This window comes from Microcebus murinus, chromosome 9 (genome assembly GCF_040939455.1).
Source record: "Microcebus murinus isolate Inina chromosome 9, M.murinus_Inina_mat1.0, whole genome shotgun sequence".
NCBI classification, from domain to species: Eukaryota; Metazoa; Chordata; class Mammalia; order Primates; family Cheirogaleidae; genus Microcebus; species Microcebus murinus.
In genome coordinates, this window is record NC_134112.1 from 63,494,594 (window position 1) to 63,514,810 (window position 20,217).

The 20,217-nt window shown below is 36.2% G+C and overlaps 1 protein-coding gene across 1 annotated transcript in view; it reads right to left on the reverse strand.

The window, feature by feature from the left end:
- COG5 (component of oligomeric golgi complex 5) overlaps nucleotides 1-20,217 on the reverse strand; it is a 299,347-nt gene that overhangs the window by 270,364 nt on the left and 8,766 nt on the right. The window contains exons 3-5 of the mRNA XM_012746191.2: nucleotides 19,203-19,260; nucleotides 15,461-15,515; nucleotides 15,295-15,364 (exon numbers count right to left, since the gene is read on the reverse strand). Coding sequence (XP_012601645.1) covers nucleotides 15,295-15,364; nucleotides 15,461-15,515; nucleotides 19,203-19,260 — 183 coding nt within the window. The remainder of the gene's footprint in view (nucleotides 1-15,294; nucleotides 15,365-15,460; nucleotides 15,516-19,202; nucleotides 19,261-20,217) is intronic.

The following is a 20,217-nucleotide window of genomic DNA, read 5'->3' on the forward strand; positions in this document are numbered from 1 at the left end:
AGATGGTCATTATGTAAAGGGAGCAATTCTACAAGAAGACAAAACAATCCTCAATAGTTATGCACGTAACACAGGTGTACCCAGATTCATAAAGCAAACTATACTAGATCTAAACAAAGTGATAAACAGCAGCCTTGTAATAGTCAGGGACTTCAACATCCCACTGATACAACTGGATAGATTTTCCAAGCAGAAAACAAATAAAGAAACACTGGACATAAATGGCATTCTACAGCAAATCCTACCAGATATTTACAGAACATTCTCCCAAAAAACCTACTGACTATACATTCTTATAAGCACATGGAACAGTCTCTAAGCTTGATCACATTTTAGGCCACAGAACATGTCTCTACAAATTCAAAAAAATGCAAATTGTAACATGTATCTTCTCAGACCACAGTGGAATAAAATTAGAAATCAACTCTAATAGAAACACTCAATTCTACACAAATTAATGGAAATTAAACAACCTAATGCTGAATGATTATTGAGTCAAAGGGGAAATCAAGATGACAATCAAAAGATTCCTCGGACTAAATGACAAAAGGGACACAAGTTATCAAAATCTATGGTATTCAGCAAAAGCAATCCTGAGAGCAAAATTCATAGCCTTAAATGCCTACACCAAAAAGGCAGAAGATCACAAATCAACAATCAAACGAATCATCTCAAGGAACTATAAAAAGAAGAGTAAATCAAAATCAAACCCAGCAAAAGAAAAGATAACTAAGGTCACAGAACTAAATGAAATTAAAAAAAAAAAAATACAGGTGAATGAAACAAAAAGTTGGCTCTTTGAAAACAATAAACAAAATGGATAAACCTATGCTAGATTAACCAAAAATAGAAAAGGACCCAAATAAGCTCAATCACAAATGAAAACGGAGATATTACAATTGACACCACAGAAAAGCAAAATATCATTTCTGTTAATATAAAAATCTCTACTCACATAAAGTCAAAAACGTTGAGAAAATGGATACATTTCTGGCAACCCACAACCTCCAAGGCTAATTCTGGAAGAAATAGAATTTCTGAACACACCAATAACGAGCAACAAAAATCAAGCAGCAATAAAAAATTTTCCAACAACAAAAAAAGTCCCAGGCCAGATGGTTTCATAGCTTAATTTTATCAGACCTACAAAGAAGAATTGGTACCCATACTGCAGAAATTATTTCACTTATCCAATATCGCTTATGAATACAGATGCAAAAATTCTAAATAAAATTCTAGCAAACCAAATTCGGTAGCACATCAAAAAAATAATCTACCACAACCAAGTAGACTCCATCCCAGGGATACAAGGAAAAATCAACATACATAAATCCATAAATGTGATTTACCACATAAACAGAAGCAAAAATAAAGACCATCTGATCATCTCCACAGAGGCCGAAAAAGCATTCGACAAAATTCAGCACCTTTTTGTGATGCTTAACAAAATAGGCATAGATGGAACATATCTCAAAATTATAAATGCCGTATAAGAAACACACAGCCAACATCACAATGAATAGGGAAAAGTTGAAAGCATTCCCACTTAGAAATGGAACAGAACAAGGATGCCCACTGTCACTACTTCTATTCAACATAGTGCTGGATGAAGTCCTAGCCAGAGCAATCAGGCAAGAGAAGGAAATTAAGGGTATCCAAATGGGGAAAAGAGGTCAAACTACTGCTAGTTGCTGATATGATCCTCTATCTAGAAACTCCCAAATATTCTACCAAGAAACTCCTGGAATTGATAAATTCAGCAAAGTCTCAGGTTACAAAATCAATGAATGCATATCAGTAGCATTCCTATACACCAGCAAAAGTCAAGCTGAGAATCAAATCAAAGACTCAACACCTTTCACAACAGCTACAAAGAAAATAAAATACCTAGCAATGTATTTAGGCAAGAAGGTGACAGATCTCTACAAAAAGAACTATAAATCACTGAGGAAGGAAATTGCAGATGATGTCAACAAATGGAAAAACATATCATGTTCATGGATTGGCACAATCAGCATTGTTAAAATGCCCATAATACCTAAAGTGATTTACAGATTCAATGCTATATCTATCAAATTACCAACGTCATTTTTTGCAGATCTAAAAAAAATAATTCTATGCTTCGTTTGAAAGCAGAAAAGAGCCCAAATAGCCAAAGCAACCTTAAGCAAAATAACAAATCTGGAGGTATCACTTTATCAGACTTTAATCAATACTACAATGCTATAGTAACAAAAATAACAAGAAATTGGCACAAAAATAGACACAGACCAACGGAACAGAAGACTCAGATATAAAACGATCCACATATTGCCATCTGATCTTTGACAAAACAGACATTATACACTGGGGAATAGAATCCCTATTCAAGAAATAGTGCTGAAAAATTAGATAGCCACATGTAGAAGATTGAAACAGGATCCAAATCTCTCAGCACTCACAAAAATTAATTAAAATGGATAACAGATTTAAACCTAAGATGTGAAATCATAAGAATTCTAGAAGAGGCAGCTGGAAAAACTCTTATAGATATCAGCCTAGCCAAAGAATTTCTGAAGAAGACCCCATGGGCAAACACAGCAACAAAATAAATGAGACTAGATTAAATTAAAAGGCCTCTGCACAGCCATGGAAACAATCAACAGAGTGAACAGACAACCTACAGAATGGAAGAAAATATTTGCATGTTATACATCTGATAAAGGGCTAATAACCAGAATCTACAAAGAACTTAAGCAAATCAGCAAGGAAAAAAAAATCAAACAGGCCCATTTAAAAGTGGGTAAAAGACATGAACAGAAGCTTTTCAAAAGGAGACAGACTAATGGTCAATAAACAACAAAAAATTGCTCAACATCACTAATCATCAGGGAAATGCAAATCAAAACCACAATGAGATAAGACAATAGCTTTTATCAAAAGTCCCAAAACAATAGATACTGGCATGGATGCAGAGAGAAAGGAACATTTATACACTATTGGTGGGACTGCAAACTAGTACAACCTCCACAGAAATTAGTATGGAGATTCCTCAAAGAACTATAATAGACCTACAATTTGATCCAGCAATCCCAGTACCAGGTATTTACTCAAAGGAAAAAAAAAAAGTCATTTTATCAAAGACACTTAAACTCGACTGTTTATTACAGCACAATTCACAATCATAAAGATGTGTAAAAACTCAAGTTCCCATCAATTTACAAGTAGATAAATAAAATGCCGTGTATTTATACCATGGAGTACTACTCGGCCATAAAAAATGAATACCTTTTGCAATAATCTGGATGGAACTAGAGATCATTTTCCTAAGTGAAATGTTACAAGCATGGAAAAAGAAATACCACATGTACTCACTATTGAATTGGCACTAACTGATAAGCACTCATGTGCACAGATAAAAGTAAAACACAGCAGAAATCAAGCAGGGCGGAGGGGGATGGAGGAGGTGGATGAAATCATACCTTACAGGTACAATGTACACTATCTGGGTGATAGACACACTTATAAGTTTAACTCAAACAGTACAAAAGCAATCCAAGTTATCAAAACATTTGTGCCCCCGTAATATTCTGAAATTTTTTTTAAAAGTATTATTTTTGAGGGGAAAAAAATACATTCAGAAATATACAGCAAAACAAACTGCGACCACCACACGGCCACGGCAGAAGCCCTCCACGGGGTCCCTCACAGTCACATCACCCTCCATCCCTTTCCACTTATCCATCCCAACCAAGAGAAACCACTATTCTGACTTTTCTGGTACTCACTCCCTTACTTTTATTTATGGTTTTATTACTGAAATATATATACCTAAGTGCCATAGTTCCATTTTGCCTGTTTTTAATCTATACGTTCCCTCACCATCTTTTTAATTGCGATTTGTTGAATATATTTGATGATACGTCCTATAATTTCCCTCAGACTGGGTTTTATTGACTCTATGCCCACAATATAATTAAACAAGTTCCTCTATCTTCTATATTTCCTGTAAGTTAGTAGTTGGATATGGACAGTTTCTTCAGGTTCAGGTTTAATATTTTTAGCAAGATTAATCATTAGGTGGTGGTATATTTATAACACACATATATGATTTTCTTTTTGTGTTGTTAGGAGCCACTGATACTCGAAGTCAAAATCTATTAAAATATAAGTGATTATAAAATGGTGATACTCCCATTCTATCATCTCATATTTATTTGCTAAACACATAAAATTTCACTATAACAAGAAACTTTACCTCATCTACTATTAGTTTACCCAGGGGCACTGTTCATACAAGAAAGCAAAAATAAATATTAACTACTTCATCTTTCCCTTGGTTTATCAGGTTTTAAAATGAAGTAATGGTATCCTAGTATCTGCCAATGATGAACAATGAGGGAGGTGCTATCACAGATTATGAACTCACAGATTTAAACATGTGAGGGATGGCAATGCATTGTAGTTCTTATCCTTATTGATGTTTAAATCATCCCATTTTGGCCATGGGAGCCTCTTGGTGTGATAAACTGTACCACTTTGCCTGAGACTGAAAAGTTTCCCAGGATTTGGGACTTTTAAGGCTAACACTGAGATAATTGACGTATCTAACCTAGAGCCTCTTTAAGTCAGTTCCCTGAGTTCCTTTCGTCATGAACGTAGTTGATAGCTTCCTTGGAATCTGAAATAAAAATGTTCCATGATCATTTTATAATCTCATGCCACAGGCCTGGAATCAAAGATTTCTCAAAAAAGCCTTAGTTTCTTTTAGTAGAAAACAGCATTTCAAGATCACATTCTGGGAACTAGTTTTGCTCATTTCTGGGACTTTTCTGCAGACATAGCTAGGAAATGTCAGAATTAAAATATCACATAAATATTCATTTGATTTATTCCACAATACACATAAAACATTTTCAGATTAACATTATACATATACATATGTACAAAAATACATGTACACATATAAGGTATATACTATTTTAAAATAAAATTAAAATATCTCTTAGTTCATACTGATACTTCCAATTAAAAACCAGAAGCACAGGGTGTTTATTTAACCTTCTATCTTATGTCTGTATATAATTTCTTTCACAGAGACTCCTGGCTCTCAAAGACATAGGAGATAACAATTTTAGGATCATGTACAATTATTCACTTGCTTTGCTGCACTAGACACAGAAAATAATATCTGATTAATAAACCACTATGATAAAAAATATGATTGCAGAAAATAGCTTAAATTTTTGCATATACCCTCCCCACATTTTTTTACAGCTGAATTCTATTTCTTTGCCAAAACATACAGTTATTACATAATATACTCATCTTTATAACACTCATTTAATCCTAGTTTTAGTGCTCAGTCTTGACATCGATGTTTCTCTAGTCATTTTGGTTGTCTGAGGTACACTGCCTATTAGATTCCTAAGGAAAAGTTCATGGGAAAAATATTCCCTACATTTTTGTTATGTTAATAGCAGTCTCTACACTTAAAATTCAGTTTGGCTGGTATATCAATTATCTATTGAAACCAACTCACAACTTAGCAACTGAAAATGATTTATTTTACACACTTGGGTCAGGAATTTTAGGTAGGGCTCAACTGCCCAATGTGATGTCACCTGGGATTACCCACTGCTGCATTCAATTACCTAGGCTGGTCTGGATGGTACTAGAAGGCTTCACTCTCATGTATGGTGCCTCAGTGCTTCCCTATCTGTCAGCTCTATGTGACTAACTTGGGCTTCCTCATAGCATGGCGGCTAGACACTGGTTTTCCCAGAGTAATGCTATGCCCATTAAAGGTCAGCACAGAATCATTTCCAACAGCATGAGTTTTCGGCTATGCTATCCTAGTTGCTCTACATGTTTTTATAATATTTGAGGAGATTGACATTTTATGCTGCTATTGCCATCTTTCTTTTTTATTCCTTCCTAATAAATTCACTTGTTCAGTGGAAACTTATAAATCCAGTTTGGATTCCATATAAAAATGTGAATAAAATTATCTGACGTATCAACTGAAAACACAAAAAGGACCCTACAAAACTGTATGATGAAACACATATACATATACATATTTTAAAAAGAGAGGTTTCTGCATGATTGCTTTCTGCTTCATTCTAAATACAGATAGTCCCAGGTTACATATGAGACACCTTCCTGAGAATGTCTTTAGGTGGGATTTATATGTAACTTGGATCCCTGATTACATATATGATAATAATAACAATACTATAATGGCTCATATGTGGTAATAATACAATGTAATACTGTAATAATAATATCCCCATACTGTAATAAGTTACAGAAACTATTGTGCTCTTTTAATTCAAACAAACAGAACATAAACTCATAGAAAAAATTGACATAGGAGAAATTTCAAAAAGGAATATTGAAATTTAACACTCACCTAATGTTGCACCACACTAGGCTAATAGGAATGTTACGCTAACTTTGATCTTCTACCCTAATCAATAAAAACCTACCTTTTCAATAGTTAATCCACTATACTGCTTAGTAATAACTGATGCTTTCATTGAAGCACTGTCTTTTACATGTCCATTATTCTCACTTAATCTTTTTTAATTGTTCTGACAGTGGAGTGACTGAAGCCTAATGCTTTCCCAACAAATAATGGCATCCAGCCTTTCTCCGAACACTTAAATATTTCTACTTTCATTTCCATCGTAATCACCTTTCTCTCTGCTGCAGTCTTACCTAGACTTGCAATGGACTTTCACTTTGGAGGCATGGTCAAAAGTTAACATAAACTCACAAAATCCAATAAAAAAGTTAAGATGAGGCCGGGCGCTGTGGCTCACGCCTGTAATCCTAGCTCTTGGGAGGCCGAGGCGGGCGGATTGCTCAAGGTCAGGAGTTCAAAACCAGCCTGAGCAAGAGCGAGACCCCGTCTCTACTATAAATAGAAAGAAATTAATTGGCCAACTGATATATATATAAAAAATTAGCCGGGCATGGTGGTGCATGCCTGTAGTCCCAGCTACCCGGGAGGCTGAGGCAGAAGGATCACTCGAGCCCAGGAGATTGAGGTTGCTGTGAGCTAGGCTGACGCCACGGCACTCACTCTAGCCTGGGCAACAAAGTGAGACTCTGTCTCAAAAAAAAAAAAAAAAAAAAAAAAAAAAAAAAGTTAAGATGAAAGTGATGCTGTGTGCAAGCGACCTTATAAACAATGAGACTAGCCACTAGCATAAGGATGCAGTGCCAGTGAACCACTTGTGCCATATGGGTTTGTTGACACATGCAGAAGAAACTACTTCCCAAACTATTAATTTAATTATTTAGTTATAAAGTACCCTCATGGAGAGCCTTGGGAGCCTGGCCGTTAAGTATGGAACACTCACTGTAAGTTGGGTCTTCTGTAACCCATGGACTGGTTGCCTGCATTCTCCAACTTTCTTATTTGTATGATTTTGAAGTTAAAAAGTTAAATTAAAAACTTAATTTAAAAGCTAAAGGCATGCAATTTTAAAAGTTAAAAACTGAAATAATAAAGAGTTTCCAAAGTTAAAAAGAAAACTTATATGATAGGTATGTGAGAAATATGAATTAAGGTATTGTATATGTTTAAACTTTTATAATTAAAAGTACTGGCTGGGCATACCTGTAATCCTAACACTCTGGGAAGCCGAGGCGGGTGGATCGCTCAAGGTCAGGAGTTCGAGACCAGCCTGAGCAAAAGAAAGACCCTGTTTCTACTAAAAATAGAAAGAAATTAGCTGGACAACTAAAAATATATAGAGAAAAAATTAGCCAGGCATGGTGGTGCATCCCTGTATTTCCAGCTACTCGTGAAGCTGAGGCAGGAGGATCACCTAAGCCCAACAGTTTGAGGTTGCTGTGAGCTAAGCTGATGCCACGGCACTCTAGCCCAGGCAAGACAGTGAGACTCTGTCTCAAAAACAACATCAACAACAACAAAAGTATTAAAAACCAGCTGGGTGTGGTGGCACATGCCTGTAATCCCAGCTACTTGGGAGGCTGAGGCAGGAGGATTGCTTGAGCTCAGGAGTTCAAGGCTGCAGCTATGATCGCCCCACTGCACTCTAGCCTGGGTGACAGAGCCAGATCCTGTCTCTAAAAAAAAAAAAAAAGTACTGAAAACATTATAAGAGTTTAAAGTTTAAAAATCTGAACTTTCTTAGATAATTTAAAAGTTTGAAAAATTCAAATATTCTATGTAAGGGATGATAAGCTTTAAAAAAAATTTTATGAAAAATTAAAGCAGTTCATAAGCAACCAATATTACTAAAATGAGCTAAGATGGAGATGATCCTCAGGGTGATAATTAAATTCAAGTGATATATTCATGAATATAAATGAAGCCAGAAACTTCTGCTTGGGGAAAGAAAAGTCTTTCTGTGAAAAGAATGAAATGGGGATAAAAAACTAAAAAAGTACAAAAGTACTTTCTTCTAATGGGGGCATAATCATAGAGATTTTATATTCAAGGCAAAAACATCCTTTGTAGCTATTTCCTTTTTGCTTTCCTATGCCACACACACTGAATTAGGAACTCATATAATATAAAGAAAGATTAAACAGGAATATTTTTTAAATAGAAAGACTAAAGTTTCTCCAAGGCTTAAAATAAAAATGGCTAGACAAAGTGAACACAAAAACAATGGTTAATACACAAATAAGCTTCCAAAGAACCCTTAGACAAACAAAACATTCTGAAAGGAAACAAGTTTCTAAGACAAACATCCTTCCTAAGCTAAGATTGATTATCAGTCAATTCAGAAAAAATTAAATACTGGAGATAAAGATTCCAAAACATACCTAGGCACTTTCTGTTTTCATTTTTCTCCCTTCCTTTCTGTTTCCCTTTGTAATATAATAATTTGGCTGAACTTATTCAACGCAGCTGTCTCTATGGTATTGGTTTTTACAATAAATGAGTGTAGAAAATGAGGTTTAATATTTAATAACAATAAAAAAGAGTTTATCTTAAACATGAACAGTCTTGACCTCTCATGTTTGTACAACCATAAAAAATAAAAATATTCAACAAAAGAAACTATCACAGCTTCATAGAATCATAACATTTGAGAGCTCTAAAAAATTACAGATATAGTTCAAACTTTCATTGTAAAAAGGATACTTAAGTTTGTTCATTGTCATGCAGCTAGTTAGACTGATGAATAACAACAGCCTGGCCTTACAACTCCTAGTCCAGTGCTCTTTTATATAATGCTGCATGTATCTTCTATTAACCTGGTTTTTGTTTTTGCTTTCTTTATCTACAGAAAGCTTCTAAAAAACAGTAACTATATTTTCTATTTTTTCTTTTTTTTTTTTTTTTTTTTTTACATATTCCACAGAATCAAAAGCAAAGGATCCTAAATTTAGGGAAAGAAATTCTGTTTCACAATCTTAATTCTGCTGCCTACTGGCTATATAAGCTTTAACAAGCAACTTTCAGAATCTTGGTTTACTCACCCAAAGAATGACAACTCACTTGTAAAATAACTTTTACACTTAATTATTATCAAAATCGAATGATTTAGAACACTTGAAAATATTTTATAAATTGTAAAGTCCTGCATAAATATAAATTTTTTTTTATCACTAATACCTAACTAGGTGGCAAAAATAAATAAGATCTTTAAAAATTATCTTTCAAAAGATTGTGTTGGCACAGAGACTTACACCTATAATTCCAGCACTTCTGGTGGTCCAGGCTGGAGGATTGCTTGAAGCCAGGAGCTCAAGACCAGCCTGGGCAACACAGAAAGACCTCATTTCTAGAGAAAAAGAAAAAAGTAAGCCAGGTGTAGGGCACATGCCTGTAGCCCTAGATATTCGGGAGGCCGATGCAGGATTGCTTAAGCCCAGAGTCTCAAGTGGCACTGAGCTATGATCATGCCACTGCACTCTAGCCTGGGCAACAAAGCAAGATCTTGTCACTTAAACATACATACATACACACACACACACACACACACACACACGTATATATGTCCACAGTATTAAACAAAAGGGAAAAACAAAAGACATGCATGGTGTAAAGTCCCAGCACGTTTAAGAACTGCAGATGTAAACAAAATTAAATGAAATTAAAAATTTAATTTCTTGGCCGGGCCTGGTGGCTCACGCCTGTAATCCTAGCACTTTGGGAGGCCGAGGCGGGCGGATTGCTCAAGGTCAGGAGTTCGAAACCAGCCTGAGCAAGACCCCGTCTCTACCAAAAATAGAAATAAATTAATTGACCAACTAAAAATATATATACAAAAAAAAAAAAAATTAGCCGGGCATGGTGGCACATGCCTGTAGTCCCAGCTGCTCGGGAGGTTGAGGCAGTAGGATCGCTGAGCCCCGGAGATTGAGGTTGCTGTGAGCCAGGCTGACGCCACGGCACTCACTCTAGCCTGGGCAACAAAGTGAGACTCTGTCTCAAAAAAAAAAAAAAAAAAAATTTAATTTCTTAAGTTAAATTTTTAACTTAACAAATTAAATTTTAAATGTCAAAATTTAACTTAACAAATTAAATTTTAACTTGTTGCCTAAATTTAAACAATGAGCTATAATCAAAACAACAATATATGATATACATAAGGACTATAACAGTACCCCTGGATAAACTAATAGTAGATGAGGTAAAGTTTCTTGTTATAGTGAAATTTTATGTGTTTAGCAAATAAATATGAGATGATAGAATGGGAGTATCACCATTTTATAATCACTTATATTTTAATAGATTTTGACTTCGAGTATCAGTGGCTCCTAACAACACAAAAAGAAAATCATATATGTGTGTTATAAATATACCACCACCTAATGATTAATCTTGCTAAAAATATTAAACCTGAACCTGAAGAAACTGTCCATATCCAACTACTAACTTACAGGAAATATAGAAGACAGAGGAACTTGTTTAATTATATTGTGGGCATAGAGTCAATAAAACCCAGTCTGAGGGAAATTATAGGATGTATCATCAAATATATTCAACAAATCGCAATTAAAAAGATGGTGAGGGAACGTATAGATTAAAAACAGGCAAAATGGAACTATGGCACTTAGGTATATATATTTCAGTAATAAAACCATAAATAAAAGTAAGGGAGTGAGTACCAGAAAAGTCAGAATAGTGGTTTCTCTTGGTTGGGATGGATAAGTGGAAAGGGATGGAGGGTGATGTGACTGTGAGGGACCCCGTGGAGGGCTTCTGCCGTGGCCGTGTGGTGGTCGCAAGTTTGTTTTGCTGTATATTTCTGAATGTATTTTTTTCCCCTCAAAAATAATACTTTTTAAAAAAAATTTCAGAATATTACGGGGGCACAAATGTTTTGATAACTTGGATTGCTTTTGTACTGTTTGAGTTAAACTTATAAGTGTGTCTATCACCCAGATGGTGTACATTGTTCCTGTTGGGTATGATTTCACCCACCTCCTTCTCCCTCCTCTCCCCTGCTTGGTTCTACTATGATTTGTCTCAGGTAAAAACGAGAAACTGGAGAGAGAAAATCATGTTTCAAAAAAAACTATAACAAATCCATTATTAGATTCTAGCCTTGTCCTTCATTTTTGAATTTTTGTCATGTGCCTATAATTTGGACTGAAACTTCAATTCTTTTCTGGCTACGAGTCTTCAAATACGTTTCCAAATTTTTCTTCCATTTCTCTAACTTGGACTCAATGAAATTGCTACTACCTTTTCCTAAGGCCCTACAAGCATACCTCATTACATACAAACTCCAGCTAAGAAGACTCTATTAGACTGCCACTGCCTACTTTCAGTTTAACTGAAGATGCTTCCACTTTAACATCTAGACACCCCAACTGGATACCCTCCAAACTCTAAGAAAACTGGTTTATAAACTGTTCCAAATATTAACTTTTGCATTTTCTACCGTTTGAAAACTCATCTGCAATGTCATTTCCTGAAATGAGACACAGCTGTTTAATGGGACTGGCCTATTTCCAGAAATGGAAGACTGGTTTAAGAGCATCCTTTGCCACTCAGCTTTTAACTCAATTTTACTTCCACAGCCACCAACTCAGCTTTTAATATGTGAAATCTCTAGGGAAGTTCCAGACAGGAGAATGTTGGGGTTCACAAACCAGTACCCCCAAAACACGGCATTTTGATATGCTGGACTGACTGAAGAAAGCTGAAGGTCTTTCTGATCTTCCCCAACCCATCATTGGCTCTCCCAAAAAAGTTGAAGTTTCTTTATCTGCCTAAGATCCAAACCCAGTAAGAACAATTGTTCTTTTCTTCCAGTCTTTGTAACACCAGGAATGTGACCACACTTGAAGACTCTTTAACTAGATAATGTCTGGTCTCTCAGATTCATTCCACTTCCAAAGTGAACTATCTACCAGTTAATCTTTGCTCATCCATTCTTTCTCTTTAGTAATCCTTATTGACCCTCAATGGAATTCCTTTTTTGTCACCTCCCATAACCTATTTTTTCAGAAAGGCATGCAAACTTCTAAACCTCACTGGAGAATTGAGTCTTCCTTCTGGAGGCTCCCATGTATATACATTAAAATAAATTTGTATGTCTTTTTCCCCAAGAAAATTCAAACCAGAACAACAAAAAAAAAATTGGAACATAGAAGAAATGGATAAATTTCTAGACACATAAAACCTACCAATACTGAATCAAAAAGAAACAGAAAATCTGAACAGACCAATAATAAGGAGATTGACTCAGTAATAAAAAGTTTCCCATCAAAGAAAAGCCCAGGATTTGATAGCTTTACTGCTGAATTCTACCAAACATTTAAAGAACTACCGTATTTCCCCGAAAATAAGACAGGGTGTTATATTTGTTTTTCCTCAAGAAGACACCCTAGGTCTTATTTTCAGGAGATGTGTTTTTTTTGTTTTTTTTTTTAAGTACGGTACAACAATCTACATTTATTCAAATATAGTTAAGTCATCTTCTTCTGGAACATCATAACTCTCTAAACCCCGAATTCCATCCTGAATTTCTTGAGACTCTATTTCCTTTAGAACCATTGGCCCCAATCTCTCATGTCGAGCAATAGAGCTCTCATGGGGCAGATGAGAAGGGCTGCTCGTCTTCTTTACCACTCAGCGACAAAATGCATGGGTTGTGCAGATACGCTGAGTAGCCACGCCCATCACTAGGTCTTATTTTTGGGTTAGGGCTTATATTGCCCAAAGGCTTAGAAATCCTGCTAGGTAGGGCTTATTTTATGGGCAGGTCTTATTTTGGGGGAAACACGGTAATTCCAATCCTCAAATTCTTCCAAAAAATCAAAGATGGGGGAACATTTCTGTCTTAGTCCATTTGTATTGCTACAAATGAATACCTGAAACTGGTTAATTTTATAAAGAAAAGAGGTTTATTTGCCTCACAGTTCTGCAGGCTGTACAAGAAGCATAGTGCCTACATCTGCATCTGGTGAGGGCCTACTACAGAAGGCCAATGGGAGCCCAGCACGTGTTGAGAGCAGGAAGCAAGAGAGAAAGAAGAGGTGCCAGACTCTTTCAACAATCAGTTCTCACGAAAACTAAGAGTGACAACTCATTCACTCCTGGGACAATGACACCAAGCCATTCATGAAGGGTCTGCTCCCACAACTCAAACATCTCCCACCACGCACAATCTCCTACACTAGGGATCAAATTTCAACATAAGACTTGGCAGGGCCAAACAAATCATATCCAAATCATAGCATTCCAATCTCTAGCCCCCCAAATCTCATGTCCTTCTCACATTCAAAATACAATCATTCCATCCCAATAGTTGCCAAAAGTCAATTTGTTCCAGCACCAACTCAACAATACAAAGCCTAACCTGAGACTCAAGGCAAGTTCTCCACAAGCTATTAGCCTGTAAAATCAAAAACAGGTTATTTACTTCCAACGTACAATAGTGGAACAGACATTCAGTAAAATTCCCCATTCAAAAAAGGAGAAATTGGCCAAAATAAAGGGATAACAAGCCCCACACAAGTCTGAAACCCAACAGGGTAGACATTAAAGCATAAGCTCCAAAATAATCTCCTTTGACTACATGTCCTGCATTCTAGGCACACGGACGCAAGGGGTTGGCTCCCAAGGCCTCAAGCAGCCCTGTCCCCATGGCTTTGCTGGACATGGCCACATGTCTACTCTCACAGGTTGGAGTCCAATGCCTGTGACCTTTCCAGGCTGAGACTGCACTTTGCTGGTAGCTCTGGAAGGTGATGGTCCTGGCTCCCACAGCTCCACTAGGCAGTACCCCAATGGGGCCTCTCTGTAGGGGCTCTAACCCCACATTTCCACTTGGCACTGCCCTGTTAGAGGCTCTTTATGAGAGTTCTGCACCTGCAGCAGACTTCTGCCTGGGCACCCAGGCTTTCTGATATATCCTCTGAAATCTAGGTGAAATCTGCCAAGCTTCCACCACTCTTGAATTCTGCAGTGCCTGCAGACTTACACCACCTGGAAGTTGCCATGGCTTATATTCTCTGATGCAATAGCCTGGGCATCACCTGGGGCCTTTGAGCCAGAGCTAGAGCCAAAGCAGCATGGAGCTTCCCAAGGAGGTACCCTGGGTCTAACCCCCCACACCCAGCCATTCTGTCCTCCTAGGCCTCTGGGCCTGTGACAGAGGAGCTGTGAAGATTTCTGACATGCCCTCCACACCATTTTCCCATTGTTCTGACTATTAGCACCTGACTCCCTTTTATCCAGGTTAATCTCTCTACCAAGTGGTTGCTCAGCTACATCTTTGGATTCCTAGCCCCAAAACACTTTTTCCTTCTCTACCACATGGCCAGGCTGCAAATTTTCCGAATTTTTACACTCTGCTTCCCTTTCAATTATAAATTCAAACCTTAAGTCATTTCTTTGCTCACATATCTGATTGATCGTAGGCTGTTAGAAGAAGCCACACCACTTCTTGAACAATTTCCTGCTTAGAAATTTCTTCTACCAGATATCCTTAAGATCACTCTTAAGTTCAGCTGTCCATAAAGTCCGAGGCCATGAACATAATGCAGCCAAGTTCTTTGCTAAGACATAACAAGGGTGACCTTTGCTTCAGTTCCCAATAAGTTTTTCATTTCCACCTGAGATCTACTCAGCATGGCCTTTATTGTCTATATTTCTATCAGCATTTTGTCACAACCACTTAACCAATTTCTAAGAAGTTCCAAACTTTCCCTTGTCTGTCTTCTTCTGAGCTCTCCAAACTCTTCCAACTTCTGCCCTCTGTTCTATTCCTATACTCTTATTTCTTCCAAATTTATACTCCTGAAATTTGCCCACTTATAAAAACAACACGAATAATAATGTATAAAGAAATAAAAATGAGAACCTACCTGAAGTCTTGCTAGTTGTGCAGTACGGGCTACTATTTTATTGTATGGCTCAACAATTTTTGCTTTCATCCTAAAGGAAAAAAAGAGAGGAAAATAAAATAATTTTCAAAACATCAATGAATAAAAATATTTCTATCCCATTTATTTATAAAATGAAGAACAGTACCTATCAACGGCTCCCTGTAAAGCCCCAATTCTTGTCTGCATCATCTGAAGAACACCTAGGAAAACATAACAGTTTACATTGGCTTAACAAATTTATAAGGAGTCAAACTGAGTAAAAAGTTAAATTAAAATATATATATATGTTAATAATTTCAACTTTTTCCATCATATCCTAATTCAAGTAATGAATATCTTTTCTCTGAGCTATTGTAAAAGCCTATAACTAGTCTCATGCTCCAACCCTTGCCCCATCAAAGAAACCTAAAGGGAATGGGGAGTGACTGCTTAATGGATATGGGATTTCCATTTGTGGTAATGTAAAAGTTCTGGAACTAGATAGTGGGGATGGCTGCATAACACTGTAAGCCTACTTAATGCCACTGAATTGTATACTTTAAAATGGTAAATAGTATGTGTACTTTACCGCAGTTACAAAAAAAAAAAAAGCCTGCGTGATCTTCCATTGTCTCCCTTTTGCTCCTGTCACTCCAGTATTAAAACTATAGTCCACACTGGTCTCCAAGACCTGGCACAAACTGAAAATGGTGTACTCTGCCTGGTATACTCATCCTCAATCCCATGCTCCTACTAGATAAACTCCTACTATTGCTTCAAGTCAGGTTAACATAAACAATTACTAACAGATTCCTAACTAATTTAGATTCTCTTGTTATTTTCTTCCACAGAATATTATCTTTTTACTTTGTGGCACTAATTGTATTAGGTAATTACATATCCACCTGTGTATATGTCTAATGTTTTACTCCCCCGCTGGACTATAAATTCCCAAATAAATTCTTAATACTTAAGGAAAGTATCTTTTCATTCACTACTGTATGATCAGAGCCTAACTTGGAATCCTTCCCAGAGCAAGTAGTCAAAAAATATTTGTTGAATTAATGAATTATGTGCTATATAAATAATAACCATGGACAGCAAATATACTATTGCCTGTATTCTCTAGGTTCACTTAAAGAAATTTGTACAAAATTTTAAAAACATTTTCAGGAAGACAGATCTTAAATTTTATTATTTAGGTTTTTAATTAATGCAGATATTTAATTATTTTGAATTTCATTCTTTAAAACTCAGTTTCTATCTTCAACTGGCATAGTTGTAGTTTTGAAAACATTCTAAATAAATTTAAGAATAGACATGTCGTCATATATTAAAGTAACATTAGAATTAGTTAAGTATTCCTATCAGCAAATAAGTATGCATTAATATGGCTCAGTCCAATAGAGTCCTCTCTGGACCCAAGGATTCCCACTTTTCTGCTGGACTTACAGTTCATTCATCATAAACCTCCAAGAATAAACCGCCTTTATTTGTTACACCATTTCCTTACATCTTCTCCTCTCGACAACCCACTCTTAACAGGTTTTCACCAATACTCCACCAAAATAGATCTTATAAAGGTCAACAGAAATCTCCAAGTTGTCAAATTCTATCGTCCATTCTGTTTTTATCATATCCGAACTCTTAGAAATTCATGACAGTTGACCACTCCCTCACTGAAACATTTTTTTTGTCTAGGCTTCCAAATCATCACATTCCCTGGGTTTCCTTCTATCTCATTAACTACTCCTATTTTTCTTCTGTTAGATCTCTATGTGCTGGAGTATCCCCAAGACTTGATCTTCAACCATCTTCTCTTCTCCATCTACAATTATTCAGGATTTCATTCTATCTCAATGTTTTAAATATTACTTGTTCAATAAAATACTGATTTTATACACACACATATATCTATATAAAAAGATATTTTATATCTGCCTATCTATGGTCTTGTTCCCGTCCTCCCTCCCTGTCTCTCTCCTTGAGCACTATTACGTCAAATTTAAGATGCCCACTATAACTTCTGCCCACCCTCAACCCATCGAAATTCATAATTCCCTCCATTCTATCCCATCTCAGTTACTCCTACCATCATCTATCCAATGTTTCAGACCAAAATCCTAGGAATCACTTGTGATGTCTTAGGGCAGCTCTTTCATCTCCCATCAACAAATCCTATCAGTTCTGCCTCCATTTTACCCCATCCACCATCACTCTAATCCAAGGCCCCATCAAATTCCAGTATTCTAATGGCTTCCAAACCAGTAACCCTGACTCCATTCTTGCCTTTCTATAGAACTACCAGAGTAAACCATTTGGAGTATTAATCTCATCATATAAATACCCTGATTAGAACCCTCTACTGGTTTACCATTGCATTTAGAATGAAATCCAGACTCCTTTCCAAACCTCATCTAAGATTATCCCTCATTCACTAAACACCAGCCATTCTGGCCTTCTTTCTGCCCCTCAAACAAGCCAAAGTAATTCTTTCTTTTTCATTTATTATTCCCTAAGCTTACAACACTCTTCTCCCCCAATCTTCACATGATGGCTCCCTCTCATCATTTAGATCTCAGTTTAAATGTCATCTTCCCAAAAGGCCTTCCCTGACCATCCTAGATAGGTAAGTACTCCCCTTCTTCCACCCATCACCTGTTTTGTTTTCTTTGTAGGACTTAAAAATATCTGAAGTTTTCTATTTGTATTTTTTTTGCCTACCTTCCTCACCTAGAACATAAATTCCAAAACCACAGTGACTTTGTCTATTGTTCACACACGCCTCGTACCTAGTAAGTTCTCAATTACTATTTGATTGTGTGAACAAATGAATGAGAATATCTCTTTTTAATAAAATAGGCTTAATAAAAATTCCTCAAAATTCCATGAGGAAAGAGACTATTATAATAGCTCAGTACTTTTAGCCTTTTAATTTTCCCAAGAACTTAGCTGGATATATATACACCAGACTTTCAAATAACGAACTATTATTTCTAAAAATACTAAGTTCCTCAGCAAGATGTCTTAGAAACATTATACATGATAAGAATAAGTTAATACTTTTGAATGCATGAGAAACTTGGGGAAGCATTAAAGAATATTGCATCACAGAAAACAATCTCCTCCCCTCCTTAAGAATATGATCAACAGAGGGAAAACTTACTTAGCTTTCTTTTGATGTGCAATGATTAATATTAACAATCATAATACAAGTAATAATGTAAAACTCAACAGTAACATTTCATATTTATGAGAGGTAGTTCAATTTAATCAAGAGGGAATGAAAAATTCATAAAAGATTTGGCCAAACAAAAAGAGGATTAATAAAAATAAAAATCCAATGTATTATTCTACTTGACTTTCATTAAAAAGAATTGCAAAGAAAGACTCCAAAAAATGCAAAATAAGAAAAGCATTTAAGCCTGCTTCCACTACTGCCCACTCTGGTGTTGATGTTTTTGTTATTTTAATTAACACTTATAGGAGCACTAAATATGTGCAGGCATCATTCTAAGCATTTTGCTAACTTATTGCTCAGAATTACGCTATGTTAGTACGCACTAATACCTCTGTTTTACAGATAGAAAACTGAGGCAAGGTTAAGTAACTTAACCTTAAGTAAGGTTAAGTAACTTGCCCAAGGTCACACATCTAGTAAATAGTAAAACAAGGATTTGAACCAAGATAGTTTAGCTAAGAAGTCAGCAAAGTTTTTCCGAAACATTGTCATACACATTCGTTTACATTTTATCTGTCTACTTTCCACTCTACAACAGCAGAGCTTAGTACTTGCAACAGAGGCTGTATGACTGGCATAATCTAAAATATTTGCTATTCAACCCTTAAAAAGCTTGCCAATTCCCAGCCTAGCTCTATATAATCTGTAAAAGTTAATAGAAATATACCTTCCAAAGACTCAATACCAGTTGCTTGTGCCAGTAAATCTTCATGTCTTGCAACAACCTGAAAATCAAGAATGAATAATCAGGTTTTGCTCTAATTAACTACTAGGAATTTTTCTTTATAACTAAATTGCAGAACTGAAGATCTCAGTGTAGAAAGGGGAAAACTGCGACTACAAAAAAAAATTACAGGTTATGATGGCATATTTGAGATGAGTTATTAGCAGGAACACATACATACATTTATACTTCAACACAGAGCAGGAGGAGATAGCTGGCTTTTTCTCTAGTTCTGTCTTAGGGGCAACTATAACAAAATACCTTATACTGGTAATTTACAAACAACAGAAATTTATTGCCCACAGTTATGGAGGCTGGGAACTCCAAGATCAAGGCACTAGTAAATTCAGTGCCTGGTGAGGGCTCATTCTTGATAGACAGCACCTTCTATGTATTCTCACATGGTGGAAAGGGCAAACAAGGTCCTCAGGCCTCTCTTAAAAGGGCACTAGTCATGTCCCAAAGCCCTCACCTCTTAATACTATCACACTGGAGATTAAATTTCAACACATGAATTTTAGGGGAGCACAAACATTCAGACCACAGCTAGCTCCTTGCTTTTCTAATGGGATGTACAGTGGAGTTGTGCCAAAATGTAAAAAAAAAATAATCATCATCATCTAATTCTTGCCTTCTTGCCACACTATCATTACGCTTTCCCTTTAAATAATATTTTCAAACATCAGGTTCTCTTAGTTCTTGAACCTTTTTCAACATCATCAAGGCAAGATCATAATCTGGAAAGAGAAATCACTCAGTGCCACATATGCCTAAATTATCTCTCTGCTTCCAGTTTTCCCAGTGTCACAGAAAATCCTGTTCCCTACAGATATTTGATATTTTTATGAAAATTAGGGCACTGCAGATGGCCATGACAAAAAAACAAAAAGGTTAAGAGTTAAAGGCCACAAGCAAGAGATTCCTAGAAACATCAAGAAATTATGAAAATCTTTAGAAT